This window comes from Humulus lupulus, chromosome X, assembly GCF_963169125.1.
Source record: "Humulus lupulus chromosome X, drHumLupu1.1, whole genome shotgun sequence".
In the NCBI taxonomy this organism is placed as follows: Eukaryota; Viridiplantae; Streptophyta; class Magnoliopsida; order Rosales; family Cannabaceae; genus Humulus; species Humulus lupulus.
The window spans coordinates 18,297,765-18,318,188 of NC_084802.1; the positions used below are offsets into that span (position 1 = coordinate 18,297,765).

Genomic DNA, 20,424 nt, shown 5'->3' on the forward strand with positions numbered 1-20,424 from the left:
AATATGCAGTCAAATAAATCATGTATAATATCATACCGATAGGATACATATATTAAACATGATTTGGCCCGGAAGATATTCAAATATAATAACAACCATTAAAACAACATGCATGCAGTACAACCATTGAGACTATATATATATATATGTCCGGTTTTGTACTTATCACTTCGTCAAACAATGCATATAAGAAGTGACTGCATATCATTATGCATGTTTGGATTAATCATTTAGGTGTTTCCCACTTTGAAGCTTTCTAAAACACAAAAAACTTTTAAAAATTTGATGATTCAAAGCTTGAGAAGACTGTGCTCAAGATAACGTGAGAGATATTTTAACAAAAGAGTAATAAATACTCGATATCTCTCAAATCTTATACATGATATTATAGATCATAAAAAAATTTATGGACAAAAGAATTAATATGATCAACATGTGTACTATGCTTAAATAAATCAAAACCTAACTTCCTCTTATTCTTTCCATTGGTTATCCAAAAAAAAAAAAAGAATACTAAGTCATCAATATCACTATATGGAAAGTTTTGTTTCATTGATTTCAATCAAACCAAAATTGTTGCCTAAATATAACTTAGCTATCCTCAAATTTAGTAGCAACAATGACATGATATTGAGTACACATGCGTTATCTCATTAAATTCATATTCATCGTGTTTACAAACGTCTCTAAGTAATAAGATTATCACCTCAAAATAGATAATGATCACATATACATTGTTGTATTTATCCATTTATGATCTATGTCATATCTTGAACCTTAATTATAAGAAAACCATAATAGATGATTCACTAGTTCCACTGAAACTATCTTAGGGCATAAAATCAATGCAATAGTCTCCTGAACTCATCATTATCGAAAAACATAAGAGTTTCACTTCAATACCTCAAGAGATTCCTAAGCGATCTCATCCTCATACAGTTGTCATAGAAGGATTGATTAACACATATATACCTCACTACTGCCAACTGACACCCATCTCAATATTCTCAATCTCCCACTGATCATGGAGTAACTTGGCATCTATTTAAACAATGTGACTTCAAGATTTATCAATTTTAAGCCTAATTCGTCTTTACAATGAGATATCGTTATGTCAAAACATAGTATTGTCCCATCCGATAACTAAACGGTAGAGATTTTAGGATTTCTTAAAGCTAAGAGAAAATATCAATGAGCAATGCCACTATGCATGTGAAAACAAGGATCATGCTATTTGCCCATTTTCATAGCTTTCCAAATGATCTATCAACGGAAATGATCATGTCATGCTAGAGTCATTCTAACAAACCATATGACTCCTGTGCAGGTAAAGACAACCACACCAAGTGTCAAGTATCACAACCAATTGCATCAATCTACTACCGACAGGATAGAGAAATTGCATCAATCTGGCTTGAGGAATTAGCAAGGAGTTAGCAAGAGAAGTCCATCCATTTGAGGTAAGGTCTAAGGTTGTTTTTCAGTTTATAGTTCTTAGTATTGATATGGATTTTGAGCTGAGCTTTGATGGGGAATTCTAGGGAGTTGAGGCTGAAGCTTTGAGGAGGTGAAGGCTAAGCTAGTGTGGAGGATAACCTAAGTTGAGCTCACCCATCAAAGGTAAGAAACTCTAGTTTCAAGCTTTGTGATTTCTATGGTTTTGCTGAGATTTTGAGCTTTAGGTTCAGCCATGGTGATTTCCTTGATTTGGGGTGCATGTGATTGAGTTATGGGTGGTTGGGATGTATGGGATGAGTTGAGGATGTTGGGAGGCTTGTTTTGAAGTTTGGTTGAGGTTTGGTTGAGTTTTGAGAAGGTTTGGCTCAGGAAAATTCGAAGGAGGAAAAACTGTGCAAGGCTGTGCTGTGACTAGCGCTAGTCACTGGGCGCTACAACACTAGGTCCCAAAGTTTCAAAGTCTTTTGGCTCTGTTTGTAGCGCTATAGCTCTCCTTAGAGCGTTGTAGCGCTACCCTGTTTCCAGAAAGGGGTTTATGGGTTATTTCTAAGGGTTTTTGCCCGGGGGTTCGGGGTTTGATTCCACCACTCCGTTTGGTGGAATTAGGGCTACCCGAGGCTAGGTTTTGGATTTGAAGTTTGGTGATGATTCTGATATATGGCGGTGACTAGGTGTACGCTAGGGCTCAGGAAGGGTCGTGCTTGAGGATCAAATTGAATAAAGCTAGCGAAATCTAAAAGTAAGAAAACTACACCCGATTATGTGTTTGTGATGGGACTAAGAGCTCCCTATATCTGTATGATGTCATAGATGGTATTATTCCATGGGACATGTGATAAACGGCCTAAGGGTGCCGTAAATAATACTTACGCACAGGGCACGGCTCGGCCACTGGTAGCTGAGGACAGCTTAATATTCACTGAGCTCGGTTTAAGCGGGTCGGAGTCAGTGGGATAAATAGAGGGTGCGGCCTAAGGGCGTTAACCCTAGTTATCATAGGTGAATTGATAACTGATATGAAATGATATACTTGGTATGCTGAATACTTGATTAACATGAATGCTTAGACTGTTGAGTACATGCTTATGCGGTATGAGTTATCTAATTGTTTGTTGAATGATTATGCACTGTTATTGTGTTTTGTTTTCTTGCTGGGCCTTGGCTCACGGGTGCTACGTGGTGCAGGTAAAGGCAAAGGCAAGTTGGACCAACCCTGAGATGGAGAGCTGCGGGGATGAATGTACATGGTCAGCTGATCGGCCGTCACGGCCGAGGAGTGGAACAGGACGAGAAAAGCCTATTTGTCTGTTTTTCCTTAGAGTGGCTAGCAACTATATTTAAATCTTGAATCTTTTGTAAACGGTCTTTAACTTTCCTACTTTTGGGATCCCATGTAAAAAAGAAAATGTTTATTTATAAGAAATGCAGCTTTTGAGACCAAAATATTTAAGCCCTAGTTCAACTGTAACGCCCTGGCTACCCCAGAACAGTTACGGTGAACAGTGAACCGGAAATTTGACTCGCTACCCGAGTCCTTTGGTCAAAAACGTGATCTAAGTGTTATTATTAGGTTAAGGTGAAAACCAGTAAAAGGAAAGGATACATTTCATTAAGTAAATAAACTGCTCATGAGCCTTTCAAAATGTTTACAAGCTATTCATAATACAAAAGAGTTGTTACTGTTTCAAATTTACAATCCCCGCCGGCCTAAGCGGCAAAAATAGGGTAAACCCCTAGTCCCTCTGAGAACTCCCTGACCGTGGTGGTCAAGCGGCCCAGTATGTACACAACATCGCCCAAGCTCTCCACTCAGGGTTGGGTGAGCTTCTCTTTTCCTTTACCTGCACCACATAGCACCCATGAGCCAAGGCCCAGCAAGAAAACACAATAAAGCATGACATAATATCAACACGATCGTAATAACCACTCAAGACTATCAATCCATAACAGATAGGTGACATTGGCCAAGGTCACAAAAGATGGGTACAGCTCCCTCTAGCCATGTGACGATAGAGTCACCAAGGCTTAACTGATAAGTGGTTCTCTCATAAGTTTAATCAGGATAGGTGCATGGTGATTGGTCACCAACATAACCTTCCTCCCGACTCTAGAGTCGTAACTATGGACAGCGTCCCTTAGCCATGTGACAAACAGTCACCGGGGTCATATACCTTGGCTATGAACATCTGGTCTTAGACCAGGCAAGCGCTTATAAGTTCTTCGACCTTAGGGTCAGTCCAGCATTAATGCCATAGAGCCATTCAATGCATGTATCTCGACCTTAGGGTCGGTCCCTGACTAGTCAGTGCCACAAACAGGTAATCAACATTCGCTAGCATTTAATATGCAATCCATGTCCACATATGTCAACCAACATGCTTCAATAACAAACCATGCATGTAATATACCTATACAGGGTGCAACTGTATTCATACACTGTTTTCTTACCTCTGGTTCGAGTGAGAATTATTATATGAACGACCCCTGAGAACGATCAACCTTTAAATTCCCTGACGGTCACCTGGTCATAACCAAAATATAGGATGCATCAATAAAATGATAACAGAGGGTTCCCAAACCAAAATCTAGCCACCAGGACACCAAACACTACTCAACCGGGTACTAGGTTCAACCCTGAGACCTAAGGTTTGAATCCCCAAGCTAAAAACATGATTCTGGCCAAAATGACCTTAAGGGCCGCGGCCCTCCCCTGCTGCGCCGCGGCGCGCCCTCCAGACAGAGAGGGTCTTCCCTGCCAAACGCCAAGGGCCACAACGCACCACAGCCGCGCCGCGGCGCCCAGCCCAGACCAGCCATAAAGGTTGCACGCACCAGAAATTCTCCCCTGTGTTTTTCCTCTCAAACCAGCCCTTCAAACCAACTCAAAACCTCCTCCAAACACCCATTTTAATCTCTAAACACCACCCATAACTCACCCTCATCAAAACCCAAACTTATCATCAATTAAAACCTCCTCAAATCCAATCTTCCAACAAGAATCAAAACTGAAAAACTAAAGAGAAAAAACAGAGCACAACCTGAATTAGTGACTAGAACTCACCTTGAAACCAGCTTTGAACCTTCCTCAATAGCTAAACCAGGTCCACTAACTCAGCCCTTGGATTTCCTAGCTTGAATCATCGCCTAGAGCTCAAGAACACCAAAGAAGAAATTGAAGAGGTGTGGTGTACGGGAAGGAGAAAGTCTCTCTGTTTTACTCTGTTTAATCCACAAGCTTCTACAACCAGCTGCCAACTTAGGTCATATATATCCAAACCTAAATGACCAAAATACCCTTAAGTCATCAAAAACTTCTCAAACTATTCTAAGGGTAAAATTGGTACTTTCCACCTATCCCGTTAATCATAATTAATGCTTCCCAATTCCCGCTAATCTCAATATTCTCAAACACCAATAATTCATATCCCGTTACCCCAGAATCCCCGGTAACGCTCTAATCATAAAAATCACCCCCGAGACTCACCCCGAGCCCCGAGCTCAAACCTGTTTTGACCAAACCGATATATCATATTTAAAGATCGTCTCATGCCGAGATACTCGAACCAATCCACATTATAATGTGGTCTCCCAATATATCATTGACATGCAAGCAAATATACAATTATACCCTCAACGGGCCAAATTACCAAAACACCCCTGTAAACAAATGTGGACCCACATGCATGCATTTAACATCATATTATAATATAATTCTCATGAACATGCATAAACACATTTAATGGCATAATTAAACAGTTATGGCCCTCCCGGCCTACTAATCCAGCCATTAAACCATATTAGAGAATCTGGGGCATTACATCAACTATAGTTTCAGTAACACGTTTTGAATTGAATGACTTGATTAGCAAGTCTTGCACCTTTATAAACACACAGTGTAACGGTCTTGGCTATCCAGGGCATTACATTAGGGGTCGTGGGACCATGGTGGTGTGAGGCCATGGGAGCCGCAAGACCATGGTGGTGCGGGGCCATGGGAGCTGCGAGACCATGGTGATACGAGGCACCTTGGGGGGCCGCAGGACCATGGTGGTGCGAGGCCATGGGAGCCACGAGACCATGGTGGTGCGTGGCATATGGACGAGGCGGGGTGCATCCTTACTTGGAGTGAGGCCCATGGGTGACACCACTGGTACACTTGCACGAGATGGCACTTGGGCGAGGCAGGGGACGTGGCTGTGTGAGGCGCGAGGCCTGTTGGTGCACCCGCGCGAGACGCTGCCTGGGCGAGGCTGCTGGAGCACCTGCGCGGGACGTTGCCTGGGTGAGGCTGCTGGAGCACCTGCGCGGGACGCTGCCTGGGCGAGGCTGCTAGAGCACCTGCGCGGGACGCTGCCTGGGCGAGGCTGCTAGAGCACCTGCGCGAGATGCTGGCTGGGTGAGGCTGCTGGAGCATCTGTGCGAGACGCTGGCTGGGCGAGGTTGCTGGAGGATCTGCGCGAGACACTGCCTGGACGAGGCTGCTGGAGCACCTGCGCGAGACGCTGCCTAGGCGAGGCATATGGACGAGGCGGGGTGCATCCTCACTTGGCGTGAGGCCCATGGGTGACGCCACTGGTACACTTGCACGAGATGGCACTTAGGCGAGGCAGGGGCCGTGGCTGTGTGAGGCGCGAGGCCTGTTGGTGCACCCGCGCGAGACGCTGCCTGGGCGAGGTTGCTGGAGCACCTGCGCGGGACGTTGCATGGGTGAGGCTGCTGGAGCACCTGCGCGGGACGCTGCCTGGGCGAGGCTGCTAGAGCACCTGCGCGAGACGCTGGCTGGGTGAGGCTGCTGGAGCATCTGTGCGAGACGCTGGCTGGGCGAGGTTGCTGGAGGATCTGCGTGAGACACTGCCTGGATGAGGCTGCTGGAGCACCTGCGCGAGACGTTGCCTGGGCGAGGCATATGGACGAGGCGGGGTGCATCCTCACTTGGCGTGAGGCCCATGGGTGACGCCACTGGTACACTTGCACGAGATGGCACTTGGGCGAGGCAGGGGCCGTGGCTGTGTGAGGCGCGAGGCCTGTTGGTGCACCCGCGCGAGACGCTGCCTGGGCGAGGCTGCTGGAGCACCTGTGCGGGACGTTGCCTGGGTGAGGCTGCTGGAGCACCTGCGCGGGACGCTGCCTGGGCGAGGCTGCTAGAGCACCTGCGCGAGACGCTGGCTGGGTGAGGCTGCTGGAGCATCTGTGCGAGACGCTGGCTGGGCGAGGTTGCTGGAGGATCTGCGCGAGACACTGCCTGGACGAGGCTGCTGGAGCACCTGCGCGAGACGCTGCCTGGGCGAGGCTGCTGGAGCATCTGTGCAAGACGCGAGCTGGGCAAGGCTGCTGGAGCATCTGCGCGAGATGGCGCTTGGGCGAGGCCCATAGGTGCACGGGCGGCCTCGCGAGGCGTGGTGTAGCATGGTGCATATGTGCGAGATGGGCATGTCTAGGATGTAGCCACTATCGTGAGGATCGAAGATTCCATCATTTGATCCATGGTCTCTTGGGACTACCTCGGGAGTGTGTTACGTTTTCTTTTGGCTTCTATAGAGGTTATTTTGCGCAATGTGACCCATCCCCATATGAGCATTTAGGCCTTAGGCTCTAGGCTAGCCTGAACTCTATAGCTTAGTTTGTGTTGCTCATTGGGTCAATTCTTTTACATTTGCAGACCCTTACTCATTTCAATACGGAATCATGTATTTTTTCTTTTAGTGTGGATTTTTGGTATCCACAGATTTTTTTAAATGTATGTATATATATAATATGATAACCTTTTTACACATACATGATAAGTTTTTTAATAAAAAATAAGATTATGTATTATATATTATTATAATGATAGTTATAATATTTAAATATATATTAATATAAGTATTAAATATCTAGTCTTGTATTAAATATTATTATCATAATAATATTTTATAATATTTAAATTTCTATTAATATAAATATTAAATATCTAGTCTTGTATTATATATTATTATAATAATGATATTTTATAACATTTGAATTTGAATTTATATTAATATAATTATTATATATGTAATCTTATATTAAATATTATCATAATATTTTATAACATTTAAATTTATATTAATATAATTATTAAATATCTTGTATTATATATTGTCATAATAATGATATTTTATAACATTTGCAAGTCGAGTAATGCCCATATTTAAAAATTAAATAATGTTGTTTATTGATAAAAGTCTTAGTAAGTGGTACAATTGTAGTTTTCTCTAACATACTTACATAGAGTTGAGGGTCCCACAACAAGATAAAATAGTGTAAAAAATACTGGCTGTAGCCGGTTTTGTTAACTGGTTTCACACTAAATGATTTATTAATATTTTTCGAAGTGGGTAAACATATCATTGTACGATTTAGTCAATATTTTTTAATTAACTTTTTGGGTTAAATTTGTAATTTTTTTAATCTGCATATGCATGCATAGTGCTCCAATGCATGCAACATTAATCATCAAAGCAGATAAATACATCGAAGCACATAGAGATTTCCACTATTTTACACAATTTATAGCCTATGATCCACATTATTTTTAGCCTAATTGTTGTTACTATATTTTGATTGATGGATTGAAAGTAATTATTGAACCCTTTTTGGTACCATGTTATTTGTTTATCGAAATAATTTATTCTACCGATTGTATTTTGAGAATTGTATGCATCATCTTTTGACAATAACAAAGTAATGAATATATAAGGGAGTCTGATTAACATAAAACATGGCATATGATCATAATAATTTAGATATAAATTAGTGCTTATAAGTCTACTGAGATCAAATTGGTACTTGTAGACTTGGGCCAATAGGCTGCGGTAAATTCATGCGCAACACCAAAACGTTCGATCGTTCGCTGATGTCACAATAACATCAGTATCATTTGATGAAATGTTTGGTGAGAATAGGAGTTCACCTTCAAATCTGTCACATTTGCTTACGTGCTCATCTGTCACTGTCCAGTTTTCATCGTCGTGTTGAGTGTAGGTCACATCCTCATACAAGACATAGAGTCCGACCTCATTTACAGCGTATACTTTACCGTTGAGGTACCTTACACTAGAAATCCATGTGTTGTAGATACTATTTCGCTGAATCAGCAACTTGTAATATTTTATTGGAGTCAGTGTTCTCATTGGGACAATGACCACATGGTCCTCTCCCATCTGGACCCTGTTAGTTGTGTTACTGATCACTTCAGTTTTATATCCTATGACAACAGTGTCCTTGTTACAGAGAACACACTTTACTGCAGAATTATAGGCAAAGAGGTGTATTTGACGAGTGGTGCATGAACGGAGGTCAAATATATATAGAATATGGTTTGTGCAATACACCCCATCAATCCCACTTGCATTAGGCTGCCTATATTAGAGGTTGAGTCACAAGCTCTTTGGACTCAACCTCTAACGCACCATCTTCTTCATTACACTCTTCAACATCCTCATCTTCCTCCGCCTCATCTGAATCTGAAGATGGCACCTCTTTCCGCTTTCTTGATTTACTTGTGGAAGCAACATTCATACCGGACTCCCACTTCCCAACAAGTTCCATCTGCATCTGAATAAAATTTTAAAAATAGTCATCCTATGTCGTATTCATTCCTCAACAAAAGCTACACTACTATGCTTATTCAAAAACGTTGCTACCATCATACTATACCTTTTTATTCTCTTGTATTCTTTGATCTCTCAACATGGCCTCTAGTTTGGCACTTTCCTTTTTAATTTCATTCAATCTTCCAGTCCTGAAATGAACATTGACACCATCTGAAAAAAAAAACAAGAAAAACCCAACATGTATCAAAGAGGAAATACTAATATACTCACACGAAATCCACGACATCACCCCCCCCCCCCCCCCCCTGAGACTCAACCTTCTTCGACGCTCCACCTCGCTTTCGTTTCATCACATCCACCTTATAAGATTATGTTGAATAACAAAGCAATTAAGATGCACAAGAGCTATTCAATCCCGGGACAAGTATTGCAAGCAATTCTAGGCTAAACCTTGTGACACATAGTATAATTGCCAAAAAATTCGACAACCACGATTAAATATTAAAAGGATGGTCTAATTTCGGTTATCACGAAAAAAAACTCAGATTGTATGACTACAATCAAAACAGAGTAACACCAATGCATGTTTAAAAAAAATGGTCACTACTTAATTGTAATCACAACAAACAGATCATGAACTACAACTACCATCAAAACAAAACATGCTCTTATCTTTTTAACCTATCAATTGAAATCGGAACAAGTTATTACATCTTATAAACCATCAATTTAAACTTGAAGACTACACCCATTACATTCAAGATTGAAGCTATAATCCATGCATGCATCCTGTACAGTGATTTACGATCAATCAGCAGCTACGATTTCATCCCAAAATATGAAAAGAAAAACATATAACAAATTTAAGTTGTTTCACCACAAAACCACGACCCCCCCTCGAAGCAAAGACCAAATAGGCAAAATTTATTTTGACATAATAAAATTTAAAATAAATATGGAGCTCAAAAGACAACACAAAAGACATCACCACTAAACTAAACATACATGCTTCACTATTAGTTCTTCAAACCCATAAATTTCAGAGTAACATTAAACCATTTTAAAGAAGTTAACGAAATTCTTCAACCCGACTAAGATAAACGAAAAAATAAATGTGTACTTGTACAGAAGGCTTTACCTCGTCAAGATCTTACACAAATGGTTTACGATTCCAACGATAACGACTGCACATGCCTTGATCTTCCACTAACATGAAATTTTTTATTTTCTCTTTGAAATATGATACCTAACGATTATGGGTTTTCTTTTACAAGAGAAGATAAGTAGTAAGGAAGTGCAACCGGGCAACCAGCTCTCTCTCTCCTCTAAAACCCATTACAAGCTCAACTTACCCCTACACCATAGGCCTGCCACTGTCTAATCAAATGTTTGTTGTCGTTACATCTCACTTGGTCCTCCCTAACCACATGATCATGTTAACGGCTATGATTAAAAAATCAACTAACAATTAATATAATATCTATTAATTGACGAGGAGGTGTGGATGACCGACTGCAATTAATTGACGACACTCGTCCCGCCTCGGTACCAGGCGGGACATCATCAAGGTCCATGAATTTATATTAATTTAATCATTATATATATTGTCTTATATTAAATATTATTATAATAATAATATTTTATAATATTTGAATTTATATTAATATAATTAATAAATATCTATTTTAGTTAGTTTTAAAAGAATATTCCAATAAATATTTAGAATATTCTATTAAGTTAACAAAACAAACTGTTAAAATAAAAAATTCTCGTTATCTACACACTTTTTATATAGAAGAGATATGAGATATTGCTGAATAAATGTGAAGTCATAATAAAAAATATTACAAATTTTAAATAAAAAAATATGAATATATAAGAATGTCTGGTACTATGAAATTAAAATTCAATATCATATCAATTTGTTAAAAAAAAATTTAGTAAATTTCTCCACCAATCACATAATCTGTTTTTATATTTTCAATTGTTAACTAATCACATATTTAACTTTTTAAAACTCAAAAATAATTGACAAACAACCAATCACATTTTTTTAAGGGAAATGAAGATAATGCTTAAATAACCGTACAAATCTCACAACGGATATCATACCCAAATAAAGTCTAAGCAAGCCGAATACACTGGCAGGACAATTCAACCCAAGAACTAAGACTATCCCCTAACAAGGACAGACATCGACTCTGAAACAACAATAGGTAATACAGATCACAACCCCCGCGCATATACACAAAACAGTGGTTTTCATTTATAAGATATTGCAATCAAGTTTCAATGCTCAAAGTTGAATTAACGACACCACCCAGAGGCGATCTGAACAAGGAGAAAGATCATACCAAATTGGCACTAGCCAAGGTCCTTGAAGGACATGATGAAAAATACCATTACAAAAAACTAAAGCAACCAGAACAAACAACAAAACAAACAAAAAACACGGCTAAGCCCAAACCCAAGAAACTGAATCTTATTTCAAGTTCACACTTCTTAAAAAAAGTCTTCCAATCGCGAACCAATCAAGCTCCTAGTTTTTTATCTGATCCATAAGACCAAAAAGGAATAGGTTGTCTATCTGGCCATGATTCTATCTTTTCAAAGTACTTGACAGGTATAACACCATCTATACCTTCAGTCAAGATTACCTTGTTGTCTGAAATGTAGAGCTTCATGCCCTCTGCCGCAAAATGAAGATAAACAATTAGAGATCAATCACTATGATCAACTTAAATCTAGAACAACTTCATCATTGATCAGTGTCTTACCTTCCAAAGCTTTCTTGACATCAAGATAGATCAAAACTTCTACATTGCGCCTAAAACCTGACAATGAAAATCATGTTGGTGATTTTAAAAATAATAATGCTTCTTTGAAATGCACCTCATGCTTTGAAAAACTGACTCATGTGAATTGTCACACGTAACATAACACCTTTAAAATTCTAAAATGTCAGAGCTTCGTGCTCTGGCTCACAATTTGCTGTCCTTAGTGTAGATGTAGAATAAACAATGGACTTGGGAAGCAATTAAGGGTGAATAACGAGACAAAAGTTTAGAATTGGTTCAAATAATATACACAAATGAAAATGTCAATTAAATATTACCACTAATGACTTCACAGTCTGTTGACAAGCCGCGAGCGAAGTGGATATGTATTCTTTTTATGCGTTTGAGACCCGACTGTAATATAGAATCCAAATGCTTTCTGTAAGTTCCATGTACACACTACAAATCAGGAGCAAAGAGAAACAGTAAGCCAAACAAAAAGGTCAATTCAAAAATATTGACTAAGGGATTTTCTCCTTTGGTAATAGGAGTGACCCGATAAAAAATGTTTAAAAGAAAAAGGAAAAAAAACCTGGAATTTCTTCAGCTGAAACTATGGGTTGTAATAGTCTTTCAGTCTCAACTATCTGCAAGTTACAAATGAAAAATCAAACAAAACTGTAGGTGCAAATTACTGTTTTGCGTTTCTAGAAAGAAAGAAAAAAGTTTAGTAGTGTGGACAAGAAAAGTTTAATATTGTGTGCAAAAATGGCAAATTCATACTGTTATTCTTAAGTTCTGCAATGTAAAATATGGAGTTCCAGAAATAGCATAATACCGAAATAGTAGTTAAATAATGCAATAGGAAATGATGTAAATGACATGTACTCCATTAAGAATACTCAAGAAGAAGCAGAAGATGATCTAGAGCTATCCCTTTAAAAAATTAGCATCCACATTAAGTGAAATTAATACCCAATAGTTAAAACACAAAAGCACAGAAAGATATATCACCGGTAGAGTGTGGCCTTGGTTCGCACGTATGAAAAGCTCTCCGTTTTCTTCTAGGAGGCTAAACCGCTGCTTATTATCATTCCGAACAGCCTAAAACAAATTAAGTTCTTCCTTCAGACAATTTATGCAATGTAAATGGATAATAACATGAGATTATGTGACATATTAAAACAGTTTAAAGTGCATTAACATAATACAAGCATGAAGCTGACAGAGAACCACGAGGTGCAACACAATATAAGGGTCTATTCTGATGTACTCCAAAATAGTAAATAAGCTTTTAAATGACATTATCCAAAATAATAAGAAAAAAAAAATACTTGATCACTGACCTCCCTAACATCATCAACCGTATGTGATCTTAAAGAGATATGGGCAAATGTCTTCATATTCAGTTGTAAGATATCATTGACCTTAACAAACCCATCACTTCGCATACTCAAATTTAATTCAGATGCCGTATGGCGCAAAATACGTGTCCTGGAGGGGAATATAACACTAAGCATATGAATTTGAGGCTAGAAAAGTGTAAGGGAGCTATTGCCCTGCATGAGAGAAAAAAAGACTAAACCAGCTATCTTTATGCCCTCCCTCTTCAGTGGAAATTTACTTTTTTAACACTACCCATTTTGCATTGAACCCCATAAAATTTAACTGCTTTGCCTATCTGTTACATTTAAATCCTGGTTTTGTTCTTTTTCTTTTAATAGGACAAAATTTAACGTTAACATGTGTCATGGAATCGATGAAATCCATGTTCAATAAATAATAATCAATTATGATGAAAACAAAAACAAGCAAAAGAATATACCAAGCAAGTAATGTAGTTCTTACATCAATCTACCAAGTGCTTCAATCTTATCTTTACCAGAGCCACAGCCACCACCACTTCCTCCTCCATGACTTCTCGATCTTTCTCGACCATTCTTCATCTCCATATCTCCTCCTCTGCCACTACTACCCAAAAAAAAATCATATAATCTCCAATTCAAAAATTGCCAAAAAAAAATTGATTGAGAAATGGAGCAAAACAAATAGAAAAGCAATTAAAAGCATCAAAACACATGAGAAAAAAGGTTTACTTACTTTGTTTCATCAATTGAGAAAAAAGAAATAAAGGAAAGGAAAGATAGCTAACCTTGGATTTGGGTTGGAACGAGAAGCAAAGGATGCAAAAGAAGAGCGGGCGGCAGCGGCAGTGCTGGTGGTGTATGGGAAGTGTGGTAGGAGAAGAAGAAACTTGTGGAAGGAGAGGAGGGAAGTGGTGCGGAAGTAGAGTAATAGAGCAGGCAATGGCACCCCATCAATCGCTCTTTTATAAATCAATCCATTGATAACACTGCTTCTATAACTTTTTCATTATACTTATTTAATTACCATAATAATTATAAAGGATATTTACATCTACACTACTGCTTTGCCACAAATTATTTTGCCTGGATGGGAAAATAGTAGAAAACTTTTTTTTATTAATAATTAAAAAAAATTGTTTAACAAGACCAAAAGATTAAAGAAAGATGAGAAAGGACAAGTTCAAAACATCTACATCAAACAAAATTTCAAACATTCCCATTTGTAAAGAAGTGAGAAATTGTCCAAGGCATCTCAAATTGGTTAGACGTGAGTTGAATCAGACTCCCACATCTAGTCAACACGAAACTTCCAAGAGACTTGCTAGAACTTTGGCTAAGTTATGCAGGACAACATCTTATACATTTTACCAATTTAAAAAATTATTATTAGAAATTATATTATATATATAAAAAAAATTAATACATTTTATTTGATTTTTTTACCATATATTTCATATTCAAGATATGAATACTAAATAAATTATTTATCAGACTTTAAAGCAAAGATAAAAACTATCTTCAATATATTGCATTATAAACTTATTATAATTTTTTCAAAAAATATAATCTAAATGTCAACACACAATGTTTCCAGCTTATTAGACAGTTTGGTAGTTTTACTATGTGGGTTCGGCTTTCCTTTTTTCTTTTTTTTTTTTTGACAATTTGAGGAATGAGTATCCAAAACTAGCCATCTGACTGCCACTTGGGGCTAGTTCAAGTGGTTGGGTGTGTGAGTGTGTGGGAAGGGGCAAGGGTTCAATTCCCTACTGTTTCAAAAAAAAAAAACTAGCCATCCGACCTGAGAGGCTTGAACCTGGTGCACCATTTTCTAAGAAGTTCTTAGATAGGGGCATCCATTTGGGTCATTAGGCCTCAAAATTAGTCACAAGAATAGAATTAGTTGGGATTAATGTGCTGAGTTGTTACCTTTAAAGTGGCTGAGTTGTACATCTTGCTAGATAGAGTTGTTCTGTGATGGCCTTTGTTTTAGTTGAGGGAGCCGTGTATATAAGTGAGGCTTATCTCTCTTAGAGATTTATCTTATTATTCTATATTTTGGGAGAGTAAAACCCTTTTTGGGAGATCTCCAAGAGTCTCGAAAACTTGGAATATTGTAACTCTGTATTTGATATCAATGAAGATCATTCTCTAGATTTCATATTTGGTCTATGGTCTATCAGTTTGAGTGGGAGATTCGTGTTGAAGAATATTTTCGCCTCTATCGAATTATTGAAAACAAGAAGGTTGTTGTTGCTAAAGAATGCCTCAATGGAGTTGCTTGGCGATGGTTTCAAATGGTAGAGGAACAAGAACGAATCAATAACTGGTTGGATTTTCGAATCATTTTGTTTAATTGTTGTAGTTGAATGGGTGAAAATCTGTTTCACAATTTGATGGCACTCTGATACGAAGAATCGGTGAATACGTTCTGGACTCACTTCGAGAAGATGGTAGCAGAGCTTCCTGGAATTCCAGTTGCCTTTCTCCACGATATATTCTTCGCTACTTTGAGCAAAGAAATCGCTACTGAAGTACAATCTTTTCAACCTCGAACTCTCTTAGAGGTATTTTCCATAGCTATTATTGTTGAAAAACAACTCAAATCCCAAATTCAATATTCTGATGACATGGGAAATAATGTGGATGATGGAAAGAACAACGTTCTACCATTGCCATTGGGTGTGGAGTGTTATGAACCAGAGAGGAAGGTATTGCAACTAAGGAAAACCCAGCCAATTGGGTCTGTTCGTATGGATGAGAATGGTCAGGTCAAGAGAGATGAGGTAATGTGAATTCTAGGCAACATTTTATTAAAGAAAGAATGGGTCCAGGACAACGGGTTTTTGGGTAATTGCTCCATGGCCCAACATCAAGAAAAACATATTTGGCAATTAGATTTGCACTCCTCTGCTTGAATTTAGATATTTCAAAAACTCGATAAGCCTTTCACAATAAATTTCTCTCTATCCCCTCTTAGCTCTAGGTTGGTTTGGGTCCAAACGAAGGGCACATTGAACAATCTGGGCAGCTTTCAGCAATTGAGGTGAGAAACATGGCAAGGAGAAAAATTGGATTTTTGATGGAGGGAGAGAGCATGGAAGAGGAAAACACGAATTGCAACTTACCATGGAAAGCCCAGATATCATTTTTAGTCTCTATTTCTCTTTCACCCTAACTCAGGGCCTATTTGGTGTAGCTGGAAGTACATATATAATATATTATTGCTGGTGGTTCAATTTCATGGGAAAAGAGAGCTTGTGAAACGCAAAAGCACTTTAAAAGTCAATATGGGAACCAATTTCCACGCTGTCCTCGACCCAGAAATTACTCAAGAGACATAGGAATGCAAATGCAAACTGGTTCACATCAGTTTTAAGAATGGTGCTAGACTGATACTTGCTGGGAGAAAAATTAAGGCCTCAGGATATGAGGAACATGAAAAAGGCAACTCTGTGACCACTTTTTATTTCTACATACTGGACAAGATGTCTCTTTTGGTGCATACATAAATGGTGGATCTAACTGGACAGCAAGCAACAAAGATACAAAAGGCGATCGAGCCGCAAATCTAACATTACTTGACTGGTTTTTTTTATTAGAGAATGGGAAAAGCAGGAACATTTCAGGGTTGGGCTTATTATCCTTTACCTTGAGGACAAGGTGAACGTTTGGCAGGTAATGTTAGGCCTCAAATATTAATCACAAGAATAGAATTAATTAGGAATAATGTGCTGAGTTGTTATTCTTTAAGTGGCTGAGTTGTACATCTTGTTAGCTAGAGTTGTTCTGTGATGATCCTTTGTTTTAGTTAGAGGCTTATCTCTCTTAGAGAGTTATCTGATTATTGCGCATTTTGGAAGAGTGGAACTCTTTTTGGGAGATCTCCAAGTGTCTCAAAAATTTGTAATATTGTACCTCTGTTTTTTATATCAATGAAGATTATTCTCTGGATTTCATATCTGGTCTAGGGTCTATCAGGGTCCCAACTCCACCCCATACCAACATGTGGCCTAGGTCACCCAATGTCGAACCACTAGCTTCACGCACCACTTTGAAACCGATTCCTCTATACAATTTTACAAGCTGAAAGCACCCAAAACAAAACAACAGCAAATCTCCTCTCACGACCCAATACAAAAATAACAAACATTAATGAAGAGCAAAGCGAACCTTCTCAAAATCATTGATAGCCAGCAACTCAGCCGTCCTACAACCACAATCATACCCGCATCAAATGGCAACAGCTCCAATTACAGACCAATTCCAAAGATTGACTTCTCCATTCCCAGAGTATCTTTACGGAGTCTAATGGAATCCAAGTGAAGAACTCTCCCTCCCAACCACACCCTTATGAAACCTTTCGCTCTACCTAGCTCATTATTCGTTTCTAAGCTCTTGGCTGTGATTCTGAAAAGGGCCCTAGAGTTTGTAGCTGAAGGTCCAATTTTTGGGCTCGTGAGGTCTCTAAGATTTCAGCCATAGTTGGTGTACTGGCTTCAAGGTTTTCTTTGTTGCTCCCAATTGTTTGGTGTACTGGGTTGACAACTAAATTGATTTGAGTTCTAGACCAAGTTAGATTCATTAATAAATTTGTTCTTTATGAGTTTTGTTTTGGTTACTGATGATGAGTTATTCTAATGCTGTGTCAGGAGAAGTGGCATCCTGATCACCTTGAAGTGAAAACTTAAAGTTTAATAAAAAAAGTTTAAAAGCCTCGTAAGAAATAGTATCTAAAAATTCCATAAAATAGTTCCATAATAAGATCTAAAAAAAGTCATAAATTAAAAAAATTCATGAAAAGTTCAAAAATCATACAAACATAAGTAGAGATTCAAATTAATTCAAAGCCAACTTCAAAGTACCAAAAGTTTATTCCAAAAGCAATAGATTTTCATAAAATAACAACGTTTAATTAAATATAATTTTTAAAAAAATATATATAATTAACACAAAATAAATAACAATATAATCAAGCTGTCCGCATCAGACGAGAACTCCATTGAAATCCTTTAGGAAACAGCAAACAAAACAAGACTGATTCAAACATTCTAAGCCAGCAAACACACACAGAACAAGAGCAACATGACAAATTCTTTGCAAACCAAAAAAAAAAGAAAAAAAGAGAGAGCAGAACATGATATTTTAATGTATAATTTACACTATTAATTAAGAATAACTGTCAAGCAAATTATTTAAAAAAACACTAACCAGTGGAGTGAGTAAGAGGATAGCTACTGCCGTGACCTCAAGTGCTTGAGTAACTATTTCTATTCGTAAGTCTGCATTAACTATTAGCCTTCAAAAAATCCAAAACAGAAATGTAAGCAACTCTCAAAAAGGCTTGACAAAATCTTTTTAAGTATGAAGTAAATGGTCCTATATATATGACTTATTATCTTATAGTTAGGAATTATGAATTATCCATACTAGATAATGAGTGGTACATTAGATCAATATTAGTTTTTCTTCAGACACAGCAGCCTTGATACTTCGACCTTTATTATATGAATCAACTTATTCAACAATCCAAGAAAAAAAAAAAGAAGAAAAGAAAAACTCAGAAAGAAAAGAAGACTACTTCCAATAAAGGAGTCTCCGGTCATTAGGCATTGAAAAGGAATATAGTACAAAAAAAAATGGCAAAGGGTGAGCAAAATCAATGTTTAAAAGAGTCATATCTTTGTATACAATAACAATACATGCATATATGTATGTTGGTGTTCATTCAAAAAAGAAAAAACGAATATAGCCTTCAGTTAGAGCCTCACTTATATTGTTGTAAAGATGCATTTTCCTTGAATCCAAACAAAAATTAAGGAAAAACAAATCATAAAGAATTCTTACCAGTCTTCCATGGCGGTGCACTGAGCAGAGAGAGAGAGCTGCATCTGTTATAGATTGTTAAGAAATTAAAAATAGCAAAGAAAAAAATCCAATTTCAGTCACATATTAATAAACAATTAAAAAAAACTAACTCTGAGGAGCAGAGACGGAAGGAGTCGACCGTGAGGAGCTCAAGGAAAGGAAGAGTCCACCGCGAGAGGGCAGTGAAAGAACCTAAAGGGTTTTTTTTGAGGGGGCAGTGAGAGCATATACGATTTTTTTTCTCATTTTTATATTTTGTTTTTTTAGTTTTTACTTTAAATCGTAAACTTTCCTCTCATTTCTACGGTTTTCTCGTTAAACCACACCACACCACACCACTTTCCCTTTTCTTTTCATTTTCTTCTCCGACTGTTGTATTATTCTTCCGACGATTCCATCTCCCTCACTCGTTCCGGTGAAGACTATTTTGAAGTCACTCACACTATTAAAATTATTATAAGCATGACCACTACATACTACTAAATGTTTGTTGAATTGTCTCATTGACCTTAACATTGCGTTGTGTGTTAGAGTAAGGAGTGTTCGTGGTGCGGTTAATAGGAGTATTCGTGGTGCGGTTGGTTTGGTTTTTTTCTAATTTTTTGGACCACACTGCATATACAGTTTGAATAATTTTCTAAACTGCAATACACACCGCATTCATCTCAAACCACATAAACCGCCCCGTAAATGCAGTGTGGTGCAGTGCGATTTTGACGTGTTATCCCCAAAAAATGGAGATCGATGACGTGACAATAGAAGTGACAAGTGGCAGTACATGGACCGTAAAAGACACATTAATAAGTTAATAAATACATTGACTCCTGAGAGTTGTGATAAAATTTTGATTGGCTTGAGAAGTGTCATGACCGACCAGGTATGACCTTGTCCGACCAGTCACGACATTACTGCCCAGGAGTGACATTGATGCCCAAGAGTGGCATGCTAGACCAGAGTGCCATGTTAGAGGAGAGACATGGCATGCTAGACCAGAGTGTCATGTTAAACGAGAGGCATGTGCATGTCCTACCAGCAAGTGCATGTCCTACCAGCATGCATGTGTCCTACCAGCACTTGCATGTCCTACCAGCGAGTGATCCTACCAGCAAGTGTATGTCCTACCAGCAGGTGTATATCCTACCAGCTAAGTGCGTGACTATCTAGTAGAGGTGTGTTCGACCAACTTGAAGGAGATATGGGTCGACCGGATAGAGGAGGACTAAGTCAAGATTCCCAGAAAAGGCTTCAACAAGAACCGGTCTTGACACACGCGGGAATCTCTCATTCTTCCCACAAATTTGGTATTCTGTTAAATTTTGAATATTTTTGTAATTTATATATAATAAATATAATGAAATATTCCGATTCTAGGGGATATCA

At 38.4% G+C, this 20,424-nt stretch overlaps 2 protein-coding genes across 6 annotated transcripts; both read right to left on the bottom strand.

Annotated features, from left to right (window-relative positions):
- Positions 1 to 8,144: 8,144 nt before the first annotated feature.
- LOC133804189 (uncharacterized) lies at positions 8,145 to 10,594 on the bottom strand. 5 transcript variants are annotated; one of them, XM_062242354.1, is made up of 4 exons: positions 10,171 to 10,594; positions 9,303 to 9,391; positions 9,136 to 9,220; positions 8,145 to 9,027 (listed from the first exon to the last, which is right to left on the bottom strand). In XM_062242354.1, exons 2-4 carry the CDS (start codon positions 9,380 to 9,382, stop codon positions 8,839 to 8,841), a joined length of 354 nt encoding a protein of 117 aa, XP_062098338.1. In that variant the 5' UTR covers positions 9,383 to 9,391; positions 10,171 to 10,594; the 3' UTR covers positions 8,145 to 8,838. The 5 variants fall into 5 exon arrangements, 2 of the variants coding, with proteins under 2 accessions (XP_062098338.1, XP_062098336.1); XM_062242352.1 differs by having other exon boundaries at positions 8,145 to 9,033; positions 10,171 to 10,557; XR_009878345.1 differs by lacking the exon at positions 9,303 to 9,391 and having other exon boundaries at positions 8,145 to 9,033; positions 10,171 to 10,575.
- A 680-nt stretch (positions 10,595 to 11,274) lies between these two features.
- On the bottom strand, positions 11,275 to 19,490 carry LOC133805117 (uncharacterized). The gene is made up of 11 exons (XM_062243222.1): positions 19,155 to 19,490; positions 19,024 to 19,067; positions 18,388 to 18,475; positions 13,962 to 14,062; positions 13,658 to 13,780; positions 13,156 to 13,303; positions 12,824 to 12,913; positions 12,402 to 12,456; positions 12,148 to 12,270; positions 11,810 to 11,866; positions 11,275 to 11,721 (listed from the first exon to the last, which is right to left on the bottom strand). The coding sequence occupies exons 2-11, from the start codon at positions 19,065 to 19,067 to the stop codon at positions 11,564 to 11,566; spliced, it is 987 nt and encodes a 328-aa protein (XP_062099206.1). The 5' UTR covers positions 19,155 to 19,490; the 3' UTR covers positions 11,275 to 11,563.
- Positions 19,491 to 20,424: the final 934 nt, after the last annotated feature.

Excerpts from the sequence above, each read along its gene's own strand:
- LOC133804189 (XM_062242352.1), bottom strand. The coding sequence starts at position 9,382 with ATGAAACGAAAGCGAGGTGGAGCGTCGAAGAAGGTTGAGTCTCAGGGG. Across the intron at positions 9,221-9,302 it reads GGTGATGTCGTGGATTTCGT|GACTGGAAGATTGAATGAAA; the intron begins GTGAGTATATTA and ends TGTTCATTTCAG. Across the intron at positions 9,034-9,135 it reads GAATACAAGAGAATAAAAAG|ATGCAGATGGAACTTGTTGG; the intron begins GTATAGTATGAT and ends AATTTTATTCAG.
- LOC133805117 (XM_062243222.1), bottom strand. The coding sequence starts at position 19,067 with ATGCAGCTCTCTCTCTCTGCTCAGTGCACCGCCATGGAAGACTG. Across the intron at positions 13,781-13,961 it reads CGTTCCAACCCAAATCCAAG|TAGTGGCAGAGGAGGAGATA; the intron begins GTTAGCTATCTT and ends TTTTTTGGGTAG. Across the intron at positions 12,914-13,155 it reads CGGTTGATGATGTTAGGGAG|GCTGTTCGGAATGATAATAA; the intron begins GTCAGTGATCAA and ends AATTTGTTTTAG.